The 12,914-nt window shown below is 49.8% G+C and overlaps 1 protein-coding gene across 2 annotated transcripts in view; it reads right to left on the bottom strand.

Annotated features, from left to right (window-relative positions):
• Positions 1-12,914, bottom strand: part of NUP210 (nucleoporin 210) — a 103,106-nt gene that overhangs the window by 66,830 nt on the left and 23,362 nt on the right. For both annotated transcript variants that reach the window (XR_009350815.1, XM_059161870.1), the window contains exons 4-8: positions 12,250-12,346; positions 8,759-8,909; positions 6,688-6,820; positions 1,684-1,842; positions 1,034-1,102 (exon numbers count right to left, since the gene is read on the bottom strand). Coding sequence is in view for 1 of the 2 variants with exons in the window: in XM_059161870.1 (XP_059017853.1) it covers positions 1,034-1,102; positions 1,684-1,842; positions 6,688-6,820; positions 8,759-8,909; positions 12,250-12,346 (609 nt within the window). In the remaining variant the exon portion in view is untranslated. The remainder of the gene's footprint in view (positions 1-1,033; positions 1,103-1,683; positions 1,843-6,687; positions 6,821-8,758; positions 8,910-12,249; positions 12,347-12,914) is intronic.

Raw genomic sequence — 12,914 nt, 5'->3', positions numbered from 1 at the left:
GGTCTGCGCTCTGAATCCACAGGTCTACCTCTGTATCCACAGTGAATCTACATCTGAATACACAATAGGTCTACATCTGAATCCAGAGTAGGTCTACCCTTTAAATCCACAGTGAGTCTACATCTGAATCCATAGGTCTACCCTCTGAATCCACAATGAGTCTACATCTGAATCCATAGTAAGTCTACATCTGAATCCACACAAGATCTGCACTCTGAATCCACAGTAGGTCTACCCTTTGAATCCTCAGTAGATCTACATCTGAATCCACAGTGAGTCTACATCTGAATGACGCCTTTCTGAATGAATGAAGCTCCTAGGACCCACAGGGCTACCCTGCCTGGTGTTTCAACATTGTCAGCTCAGGCCTGAATCAGTCAGCAAGCTTGTTTGGTGGCTAACAGGAGGACCCAGGGATTTGCTGCATATTCTCTTGCCTGAACCCATTCAGTACACCCAACAGGTACATCAACAGGGAGGAAACTCGAAGGGAGCATCATCTCTATGACCTGGGCTACACATATGTCCCAGACATCTCTCAAGCACTCAACAGTTACAGCAGCTCTGGGCCTGGGCTCTGCCCCCACAGGTCCTCCATGACCACAGACTCCTCCCTTCCTCCTCATTGGTCAAATGCCTCCCCTTCTTCCCCACTGAGACTTTTACCAAGTGTCTCCTTGCTTGAGAGGCTCCTTTGTCACTGAGCTGATCACTGGGGCCCCTAACCTCTAGATGTCCACAGCCACGGTCAGGTCTGGACAGAGCCCTGGTATAGGAAGCAGGAGACAAAACCCTCTGGCTTCTACCCAAACACTTCTCTCTTTCTGGAGCTACCCACCTACCTTGACCTTGGCCTACCCTCTGCTTGTTTCTGTGCATCAATGCAAGAAGGACTGGGGAACAACCCTGGCAAAAAAGCTGGCAGAGCTGGCCAGGGTGAAGCATTTTCTGGGCAACTGCTGTTGCCTTTATTTATTTATTTTTTTAACTCCTGTCAATAACATCCATGAGGACCCATGATGACCAGACTCACCCAGGTATCCAGGTTCAACCACGTAGATGGTGCTGTTGGGTAACCTGGAAGCACCCTGCATGCGGATACCTGAATTCTTACTTAAGGAACAAAACACACAAAGGTAAACAAAGCAGGTGGCAGGATTCAGCAAGGCTAGGGCAGCCTGATTACCACTAAGACATCATGTGAATGGGAGAGAGGATAAAAACCCTCTTGCCTGAGGCCAAGTAGAACAAAGTATGTTCCAGAATCAGAGGCCCCGGCACATTTCCCACACCAGCAGGGGAGGATCTCTTGCAAGGGACACTGGAGACTACCCGCACAAGGCTAGGATAGGGACAACCTACATGCTGGTATGAAAACAGCCTTGGCCAGGCCCCTGGGATGGGGCTGTCCATGCCAGGGAAGGTTCCGGAGGCAAGGAGCGAGGCTCTGCTCCTACCACCACCTCCTGGCCTAGAGCCTCTCCAGTGAGTCACCCACGGAGGTGAGCGATGCCACACAGCCGTGTTGCTATTTCGGTTCTTTTCTGATTTTTCAGACCTTGAGGGAAAACAGGGTTATTTTTAGTTGAGCCAAGCTTTTGGGGAGAAAAATGACTCCTAAACAGGCCAATCTCCTGTGCAGGATGCACATATGGACTTGCAGCCGGGCTAGAAAAAGGATATTCCTGTGGCTCAGGACCAGGCTGCTCTGTCCCAGTTGCACAGCGGTGACTGTCGACGTATCCTGGTCCAAGATGGTCACAGGCTGGCCTGTGGCTCCCTCGGGGCTTGCGATGCTGTTCTGAAGCTGGAGCTCATACTGCTCGGAAGGCATTGACAGCTCTGGCCGCCCAGAAGCAGAAAGAACCAAGTGGAAGAGACAAGAGCAAAGACAGGGAACGTTACAAACCAATACCACCACCCCACCCCAAATCCCTGGACCCAACCATCCGTATGAATGCTTGATTTTTCTTTCTTTCTTTTTTTTTTTGCTTAGTTTCTTCAACACTTTTTTTTTTAATTCCAGTATAGTTAACACACAGTGTTATAATTTTCTCGACGCTTTAAAATTTAACAGTATTCTCCGTGCCCGTGGACAAAACTGACACTCTCCATGAATTTTCAGAAGCAATCAGTTTTTTAGTGACTGTCATAAACTGCTTTTTTTTTTTTCCTAATTAAGCACAGCTTCTGACAGCAATTGTAGGCTCCCTGCAGAATCCATAAGTTAAGTGAATTCTGCTGCTGCACCGAGGGGCCTAGAGTGGGGCTCAGTGGAGCCATGTGCCTCTGGGAGTGGGGGGTTTCCAAAAAGGCACCAGTCCATGGTTTTCCACCGGGTTTGGGGAGCTCAGTCTAGGATCTGCAAAGAATGTTCTCCGTCACCATCCTGACCATCCATCAAGGTTTCCCAGCTCAGTGTCACGTTGTAGAAGAGAACTCACTCAGTCTGGGCCGGGATGAAAAACGATTTCCCCAGGAAATGAGGGACCCTGCAAAACCCGCCACTTTGCTGTCCGTCTTCCACACCCTGTGGGTAGTGACCACGAACGCTCTTATAAATGGCTATTGCTGTCCACAAAAACAAGATGTGGCGGGACTGTGCCTGCTGCTTTAGGGGCCTATAACCACATTTTATCCCATAACAACCCCTGGCGCAGGTACTGCTGATGCCCACACCTTCAAGATGGTGGTGCTATGGAAATCGAGGCAAGAATCCCACAGGGTCCTCCAGTGGGGGAGTGGCGGAGCTGGGATTCAAACCAAAGACAGCAGGATGAATCACTGAACACTATGACAAAAAACTAATGACGTACTATACAGTGGCTAACTGAACATTAAAAAACAAAACAAAACAAAAAAACCCAGAAAGACAAAAAAAAAAAAAAAACCAAGAAAACCAAAAAACTAAAAAAACAAAGAGCACAGGAACACTTTTACTTGACCCCTCTCAGTCCTGTCCCTCAACTTTCCTACCAAGCAACCTGCTCAGTACGCTGTAGGCGTGGCCACATCCCGGCCCTCTAGCTAAGGGAGGCAACTGGTCCACCTCCTATCTTAGGGTGTCTTCTGTGTTGTTCTGATAAATCCCCAAGAATTTGCCCTAGAGCAGAGGGTTCTCAAAGTATGGGCCCTCAAAGTATGGACCATCAATGTCACCTACTAGCTGCCAATGACTGGCCTTACCCCAGAGCTGCTGATACAAATTCTGGGGGGTGGGCCTGAAGCTCTGAGCTTGCACAGGCTGTCTGGGTGATTCTAGCACATGCTAGAATGGAGAATCCTCTAGCATATACACAGCCCGTCTCCTCGTTCTCTACCCAGGGGAAGCCCAGCCAAACTAGGCTGAGATTCTTGAGGATTATATGTACAGAATATGGCAGCAGGGCATCAAGGATCCACACCGTAAGAAAATAATGCCATTGCTCAATCAAGCAGTATTACTTTATGCTGTTTTATGAAGTGCTAGCTTCCTCCCTTATTTGACTTCTCCAGACAAAGAGGCCATTTTGAGAAATGAACATACTGATTCTCAAAAGATCTTGCATGACAACATAATTAAAAAATCCTAAAACAAGGAAAATAAGGGGCTTGACTCCTGGAACACCTCTCAGAATGCAGAGCTCGCTACTATGAAAAGCACTGAATGCAGAAGGCTTTGCAGATGTTCAGGGTCACTGTCTATCTGTAAAAATAGGAAGGCTGCTCTTGGGGCACTGGACCAGCCCATCTATCATCTGCAGGGGTAAAGGACCATCCCCAGGGCTGCCCTTCTGTAAACCAGGAGGCCCACATGCTTCTAGGAGACCAGGCTCTGTGACCCTCCTGATCTTGGCCGACCCTCCAGACATGCTTTTCATCCCCTGCCACCACCACCCAGCCCAGGGTAGGCTCCAGGGATGACCATGGAGCTCCTGCAAAGGATCTCAGTCCAAGAGGATGGGAAGTTCACTCCCCTGCTTCTGGCTCCAGCCCCTGCTCACACAGACCATGTGAGCTAGTTCTAGGTAGCCACAGCTCAAGGGGGTGCTAGACTCCAAGTCCCTTTGACACCTGGGTCACTGACACCAGCCTCAGCAGGTGACTCTCCCAGCCTCAGTGCATTTCTCTGTCCCTTCCACCGTTCCACCCAAGTTCTTTCAGACACCAATTCCCTTAGTCAGCATGGTCTTCCCGCATTTTGTTCTGTCCGGTAATTTGGTTACTGTGCCAATCATGTCTTCAAGCAGCACAAACACCAACACCGTTAAGAACTGAGGAGAAGGACCAGCATCTCCCCCCGCCTACCCGCTGGAAACACTGCTCTGAAAGCAACACACATCCCCCTGGTTAGGAGCTCTAAGAGCCCCTCTCCTCCCTCCTCTGTCCCCACTTGTAAGATGTTTGCAGAATAACTGTCAGAGTGGCTGTTGGGCTGTGTGTTCCAGGAAGGCAGGAACCCAGGTGACATATGCAGCAGCCAGCAAACCATGGTACTGAGTAGGTGCTCAATAAACGGGCTTGGGGGTACCTGGGTGGCTCAGTGGATTAAGCCACTGCCTTCGGCTCAGGTCATAATCTCAGGGTCCTGGGATCGAGTCCCACATCAGGCTCTCTGCTCGGCAGGGAGCCTGCTTCCCTCTCTCTCTGCCTGCCTCTCTGCCTACTTGTGATCTCTGTCTGTCAAATAAATAAATAAAATCTTTAAAAAATAAACAAAACGGGCTTGCAAGAAAGCAAGCCACCCAACAAAGGGAGGCAGACAGAAGGGAAATAAAGACATGGAAGAAAAGAGGAAAAAAGAAATTTTTAAGGAAGGAAAACTAAAAACAAAAAGAGAAAAAATTAATTGGGGTTGTAAGGATCTGCATGTTCATAAGTCCGGGTAACTGGCCTCTAACTTAGGATTCTCTAAGCCAATGCAGGGTGCTGTGCGAGACAGGCAACAGCAGAAATTCACACTCCTGTCCTGTCATCAGTCCTCACTTCCCTGTCCAGTCAACTCACTCAAAATGACAGTGATGTGACTTGTACTTCAATTTAAAAACAAAACAAAACACCCAAGCCCAATCCATCTAAAACAAATGAGCAGAATCTCCATTTGTATGACTAGGTCACTGTGGACCTTGGTGGTTCAGGTCTCGAGGCTTCCTTGTGGAAGCCGCTCTAGACCTGAGTCAACCAGAACCATCAGTCACACAGGTGTGTTCATTTTTGGAGGAAGTTTCGATCCTGTTTCTCCATCAATGAAAGGGAGGCAACGACATTCCTAATTCCTGCCCTGGGCTATCTTTTGTGTGTTCTGGCCCTTTGAGATCTATGGTAGATCAGTGACCCAGCCCACAAATTCTCTGGGTCCCCTGAGATGTGCTGTTCCTCTGGACTGTGACACCTGAGCTAATTCAGGGTGGGCTCTTAAGACTTCTTTATTAAATCACCCACCCTTAACCATGCTGACTACCCTCCCCGGTTGGGGCCCAGCTCTCAGATCTCTGGCTACGAGCCCCTGCCCTGCTTCTTACCCAGAAGGAGCCTAGTCCCAGCTTCCACAGTCTGAGGGGAACAGTGCTCTCTCACACTATAACTGCTCCCCAGATCCACTGCTCCCAGGTGAGGCAGGGTCTTTTAGGACCTCCTCTATGGAACAAAACCCAAGTTCCATGGATATGGAAGCATCTATGTGCTTCTTACACAATACCTTGCATCACAGACAGAGTGACCCTCCAACCTGGGGGAGACATCTGCCTCAACACATGTCAAAGCCCTCGGGACAGGTGAGTGACACCCTTGACCTCCTGGGCTCTGGCCATGATACATTGATAAACTTTTTTTAAAACGATAATAATAGTAATAATTCTTAGGAGGATGGGTGCTGCATTAAGAACTCTCACCATATAAAATGCATCCTAGGTCCGCAGCGTTCTAGAATTACCAGAACAAATCCATATCCACTAATTAACTTTGCCCTCAAAGCATAAGCAGAAAGGCCTCAAGGTATCTGAAGGAGAAACTGAGCCCCAGAGGGTGGGCAGTAGCTGGCCAAGATTGGCCGGCAGTTAGCAGCAGACCAAAGGCAAACCCATTCCCATGAGACGCTCACAGCTTCTGACACTCTCCAAACAAACGGATGGATATACACCCAAAAGGACCGAAAACAGTGTCCTGAAAAGAGTATTTGCACACCCATGCTCCTAGTAAAACTATTCACAATAGCCAAGACTTAGAAACAACCCCAAGCGCCCATCGACAGATGAATAGGTAAGCATTCAACAAGTATCAATACACATATGCTAGAGTGTTATTAAGCCTTAAAAAAAAAATTCTAGTACATGCTACAATGTGGATGAGCCCTGAGGGCATTATGGCTAAATGAGATAAAGCCAGTGACAAAAAGACGAATACAGTAGGATTCATCTTATTTGCGGTCCCCAGAGAAGTCAAAGTCACAGAGACAGCAAGAAAGATGGCCACTGCCAAGGGCTGGGGAGGACGAATGTGGAGCTAGTGTTTAATGGAAACGGGAGTCTCAATTTTGGGAAGATGAGAAAGTTCCAAAGAGGGCTGGAGGAGATGGTGACATGATAATGAGAGTTATCTTAGTGCCACCAAACCACACACTTAAAAATGGTGAAAATGGTAATTCTGTTATGGGCGTTTTACCACAATGATAGAAAGGGTAGCCTCTGCCATGTTGAGTCAGTGACCCACCTGTGATCTTTCCTTGCCTGATCTTCTGCACCTTGTAGCGAATGGAGGTCCCCACCATCAAGTAGACATCATAAGCTGGATTCAGAAGGATGTTCTCCAGAATGAGCAGCCTGACCTCCGCAGGGCGCACGTGCTTGGAAGAAAGAGGGTAGAAAGGATGAGGTGGGGGGTGCGGGGGCTCAGCGGGTACAGTCAGTTAAGCCTCCAACTCTTGACCTCAGCTCAGATCTCAATCTCAGTATCGTGAGTTTGGGCCTGGTGCTGGTTCCCACACCCAGCACAGAGCCTACTTATTAAAAAAAGAAGAAGAAAAAGTGAGGTGCGGGTGGGGAACAAGGAGCAGTGTGGGCAGGACAAAGAGTCTAGAACTTCTCAAGATGCTTACATGAGGATAGGGAAGTTAGCGGTAAAGAAACAAGGCAATGCTCAGAGCCCCACACCTTCAGACCCCTCAAAGCCCCAGGGGAACCCTGTGTGTTCACGAGGCCCATGTCCAGTGGCTACTGCTGGACGGTGCTGAGCACATCACTTTACATTAACGTACACTATAGCTCAATGTGCAGTCATCATAGTTACAAAGAAAGAAAAGTAAGGAGTGAGATCATGGATACTGTGGCCACCAGGGGCTCAGGGGCTCCACCCACGGAAGCCCAAAGATCAGGGAGCTTGGGGAACCAAGGGCAAACCTGGAAAGGGGGAGCAACACATGTCCCTCCACCCCACCCCCACCACGCTGTGACCTCCTCAACGGGAAATGGCATGAAAGACTTGAAATGGGAGAACGATCACCAGTGTTGAACCCAGCACACCCCTTGGGTCACCGGAGTCTCTGGGGGCCCGCGCCTTCCCTTGCCTTTGATCTACTGGCAACTCATCAAGTTGGAGGAAACTTGGCAAAGAAAATGATTCTCATCCACAGAAATGCCAATATATTGTCTCAGATGGAGAGGGCATCGATCAGCACCCCATGGATACTGACCAGTTCTGTGTCTGTTCCCAAATTCTTGGGGGTCTCCTGGGCCCCAGGTGTAACATCTTACAGGTTTCCTCACTTAATAGGAAGTTGCATAGTATCTTCGATCATCCAAAGAGACAAAAGCAGCCTTTGGGCCGGGCTCTGCTCTGGTGAGTGCTTTCTAGTGTGGCAAGCAGGGAAGCCTCCTACAGGCACCAGGCAAGACAAGAGGGAATTCCAGCTCAGGGGCGGGGTAGGCTGGGCTCAGGCCACAAATAACAAGAGGCAAATGGTCTCCAAACATGATCTGCAGGGTGCTACGGGATGAGCTCCTGTAATGTGGCATGTCCTGTGCTTCTAAAACCCCCCATGACCCCTGCAGGGCCTATAGGCTAAAAGATGAAAGAGGGCATCAGGAGGCATACTCTCATCTGTCACTTTAGAAAGTCAGTGGTGGATGGAGTACGGCACGCTCCCTGTGTGAGCTCCAGGAACCAGGCAAATGAAAGGAAGGTCTCAGGGCTGTAGTTCAATGGAGGCAGGGCAGACATGTGCCCATGAGAACAGGGAAAAAGAGCCTTTCCTTTCTGCTGTCCTATACCCCTCTCCAGACGGTGCTGGAGCAGGTGCTAGTGAGGCCAGGGTAACTGGGGGAAGGGGAGGGGAGGGAAGGAGTCTTAGCTCTCCACAGATGGGACCACCAGTCCCAGTGCTCAGAGTGGGACCTAGGAAGGGATGGCATGGAGGACACCTGGAAGCCCCCAGTTTTTCCAGAGCTCCAAAGGCTTGGCTGCATCCCTCCACAGGAACCAGTGCAGGGGGGTTGCTGAACATCAGTGGGTTAATGGGCATCCCCTTCCCTGACCTGCCTCAAAACGGACCATGGACCAACTACTTTGTGACTCTGGAGATGGTGCCCTCTGGTCCTCCAACTACGTCCCTCAGAAGCTGTGGAACCCTTCCTCCAAAAACCAAACCCAACGAACAGAAACACAGAATCACACCCTGAAGTTCCCAGTTCATGAAGAGTGAAACTTTCATGGTACCACGCCTAAATGCGCTCACAGATGTGAGCCACCTCAAAGAGCCCAGTGCCCCCTGACCCCTGAGGCCCACCTTGTAGACAGCCTCCTGGATGCGCGCCTTAAGTTTGGAGCTCCCCGTCTTCATCCCGGACACGAGAACAGTGTCCCCCTGCTTGGCCACCTTCTCCATCTCGGAGATGTAGGAAGGAGGGATATACGTGGACTCCAAGAACGTGAGGATTCTGGAGAGGGAAGATGTCATCAGACCTGATTGCAAAAGCAAGGACCTTAACAGATTCACCAGTTGCTAGCACCTCCTGGGAGGGGCCAAACCCTTAAGTGAGTGGCGGTGCCCTGCTTGGCACCACATAGAAATGTGTCCCCGAAACTTCCTACATCAGAACTGCCCACCTCCTGGTGAACAGTGCAGATTCCTGGGCCCCATACAGGCCTTTGTCCGCAAGAAGCCTGGCACTGTGCTTTTTATCAAAATCCACATGCAATGATGGTAAACCCTGATACATGAGGACCACCTGCTTCAACAAAATGCTTCACGTTCACAGGTGTGACAGGTGAGGCCCATGGAAACTAGGAAGCAGGCCCAGGAGCACAGACCCAGCTGGGGTGGGGCCAGCAGTGCCCACCAGGCTCCCAGGGACCCCTATGATGTTCTACCCACCCCTCTGGGCCAGCTCCTGCCACTGGGAAATGATGTTCAATGACCCTTCCTCCAAGTCAGGAAGAGGGTATCACACCCATCTTATCGCCCCACGATAAGGCATTGGGCTGTGGGGAGAAGCCAGGATGTGGAGACCCCACCATGTAGGCAAGAAGCAGGGCTGGCTTGAGGGATCTTTCCACGTGGTCTCTCTCTCTCGCAGCCTCTGGACGCGCTTCCATTCTCCCCAAGATATGCCGGCTGTGGTAGTGTGCTGTGACTGATTTCCCTGTCTCGTCTGACTAGGTGTCACATGCTGATTTTAATAAAAACAAAGGGCACTGTGGTTGCAACCTGCCTTAGTGCTTTTGATTTCGATTAACATTCAGCTCATGTACAGAGTGCATGGACACTTAGGGGCTGTCATGGTAGGAAACGCACCTGCTAGCACAGACTGGGGCAGGGAACCAGCGTTCTCTGAATGTCTAGCAGGTGTCAGGCCCAGGGCGGGGCGCCAAATACCATGTAGACCCACACAGCTGCTCTCAGAAGTAGCCACATTACTCTCCTCTCTCCGACAGAGGGGGACGCCGATGCCCAGACAGGCTGCACTCCTTGACTAAGGCAATAGGCAGGAAGTGACCAGGCCAGGTTGGGAATCCAGGTCTCTTTGACTGTCCAGCCCATGTTCCTGGCTTCGTGAGACACCAGAAATTCCAGTGCTCACGCAGAAGACGAAGGTTGAGGGTCCCATTCCCCCCTGCCCCCAAAGACCTCTGACCCAAAAGAGCAACCCGCCTTGCACAGTATCAGGGCATAGTGATGTCTGCCATGGGAATAAGCATGGGCTAAGCCGAGATGTTCCTTAAAGCCTGGAGCTGGACTTGGAAAGGTGTAAACAGAAGACCAGATTCTTAACTCCCCACAAAATACTTACTAATTGCAAAGGGATAGGACAGTGACTTCACAGTGGGGCACCTGAGCAGGCACCATCTACCCCAAGTGATGACCGTGAAGGTCATCCGCGACAGACCCACCAAACCGTGATAAGATACAATCAGGAGACTACAGAAGCTCACCTCTGTGATCTTCCTGCCAAAGATGCAAAGCTCTGCATCTAATCAGGAGGGAATATCAGATAATCCCAAAATGAGGGACATTCTACAAAAAAACTGAACTGTAATCTTCACAAGCATCTTGGTCCCAAAAGAAAGACAGACCAAAGAACTATCTTAGGCTGAGAAAGATAGGACGACAGACAGCAGGCGACTCTGGCTGGGTTTTGTGCTTCCTATGAACAATATAACTAGGATAGACTGGCAAGGCTTGAATGAGGTCTGATGACTGTAGGCATCAGTGTTCATCTCCTCATTTTGATGATGTTGCGCGTAAGCCAGAAAATGTCTCCGTGGTAGCAAAGGCACATTAAAATAATTAGGGACATCAAGTTGGCTCTCAGACGGTTCAGGGACACCACTTTTTGTATTATACTTGCAACTTTTCTGTAAGCTGAAAATAGCTGCAAAGTTTTAAAGGGGCACCTGGGTGGCTCAGTCAGTTGAGCATCTGCCTTTGGCTCAGATCATGATCTCAGGGTCCTGGGATCGAGTCCTGCATCGGGCTCTCTACTCAGCGGGGAGCCTGCCTCTCCCTCTCCCTCTGCCTGCTGCTCCCCTCTGCCTGTGCTCTCTGTCAAATAAATAAACAAGATCTTTAAAAGAATTTCTTTTTTAAGTTAAGTCTTCCTCCACAACTAGAGAGTATGTTAAGTGAAATAAATCAGAGGAAGACAAATACCATATGATTTCACTCACAAGTGGAATTTCAGAAACAAAATAAACAACCAAAGGAAAAAGAAAAGAGAGAGAGAGAGAGACAACCCAAGAAAGAGAGTCTTAATTATACAGAGAACTTGTGGTTAGCAGAGGGGGGGTGAGTGGGGGGATGGATGACATAGGGGATGGGAATTAAGGGGGGCACTTTTATGAGCACTGGGTGATTTATGGAAGTGCTGACTCACATATTATACCCCTGAAACTAACATAGCATTGTATGCTAACTATACTGAAATTAAAATTTTATAAAGACTATAAGAGAATACTTTTAAAAATTAGATCTTCTTCCCTTAAAAGAGACTAAAACTTGATTCGATAAGGCCTGAGGCACTGCAGGATAGCAAGGGAAATGAGCCCAGTCCTTGGGTCTACACCAGGACCAGCCAACAGGACCTTCTGCTCCCCATCTTCTCTGTGCAACGTGTCATAACCACTAGCCACATAGCAAACAAGCACGTGAGACACAGCCAGTACATCCAAGGAACTGGAGTTTTCATTTTACCTCATTTAAATTTAAATAGCCAGGGTTGGTGGCTACCATATTGGATAGTGAAGATTTATATAGATGTAAGTCCAATTCTAGCTCTGCCACTTACCAGCTTGACCAGTGGCTTAAATCTTTGTTTCTTTGTCTGAAAAATGGCAAAAATGGTGGTACATAGCACATAACAAGCCCATCTGTATCCCCCAGTGCTGGGGAACACAGGGCTGGAAATGTCTCCCCAGCCACAACCTGCCTCCCCTTTAACTGACCCCCAGCGAAGGGCCACAGGCAACCCTTCCCTGTACCATGGGACAGCTTCCATTATCTGGGGCAAGTCTTCTCTTCCACAGCTGGGCATGCCAGCCTCCTCCACAATTTCCCACACCCAGAGCACACCCCAGCGGAGAGCAGAAGCAGCAAGGTTCCCACACAGCTGTGGGAGCCGAAATGCTCGTCCTTGCTCAGTCATGGGGGATGCCAGCCAGCATCCTGATGACCCTGGGTTCCTTGCCGATGGTGATGGTGCTGCTCAAAGTCCCCCACCCTGTGTGGAGCCAACTGACACCTCCTTCCTGCTTTTCCTGCAAAGGTGAGGCACCTCTTACCGCAGAGCGTTGTGGGAGTCCGAGAACCCATCAGCCTCCGTGTCCTTCACGATCGTCCAGTCAAAGACCAGCCCAGCCAGGGTGCTGAAAGTGTTCCCTGCAGGAAAAGATGGGGGGAGTGGGGGGAGCAGAAAGGCTCAGAGTTAACTCCCTGGAGCCAAGGGGAGGGGAAAATGCACTCAGGACCACCCCTCTGCAAAGCAGGTGTTATGCCCCCATTTCAGGAAAAGGAAACTGAGGCCTCAAGAGTCAGGGGATGAAGGGCGACAGCTCATCTCTCCCCTGGATCCTGGGACTCCCAGGGTCCCAGCGTGGAGGAAATGGCAAGCCACCCAAGCCAGATTTAGCTCTGCAGTTGGCTTACAGTTCGGGATGTCAGGACATGTGAGCCCAAATGGGCCCAGTAATGATTTTGAAGACGGGACTCAGAGTGGGTCCTAACACTCTAGTGTGCGTACAAGGTCTGGTTGGGCATCAGTCAACACCCCGCAGTGGGGTGGGAGATGGCAACCAGTGGCTCTGAGGCCCCATCTCCTAGGAGCTGTAGCTTTGCTTTTACCTAGGCAATGCTGCTTTTACATTGTTGAGTTAAGTCCCATCATCTCGAATGAAGAAATGCACCAAATAAATTCAACTCCCAAGTTCTCTTGGAAAGTCTACATAGC

This window comes from Mustela lutreola, chromosome 2 (genome assembly GCF_030435805.1).
Source record: "Mustela lutreola isolate mMusLut2 chromosome 2, mMusLut2.pri, whole genome shotgun sequence".
NCBI classification, from domain to species: Eukaryota; Metazoa; Chordata; class Mammalia; order Carnivora; family Mustelidae; genus Mustela; species Mustela lutreola.
This window is presented reverse-complemented; position numbering and strand designations above follow the sequence as displayed.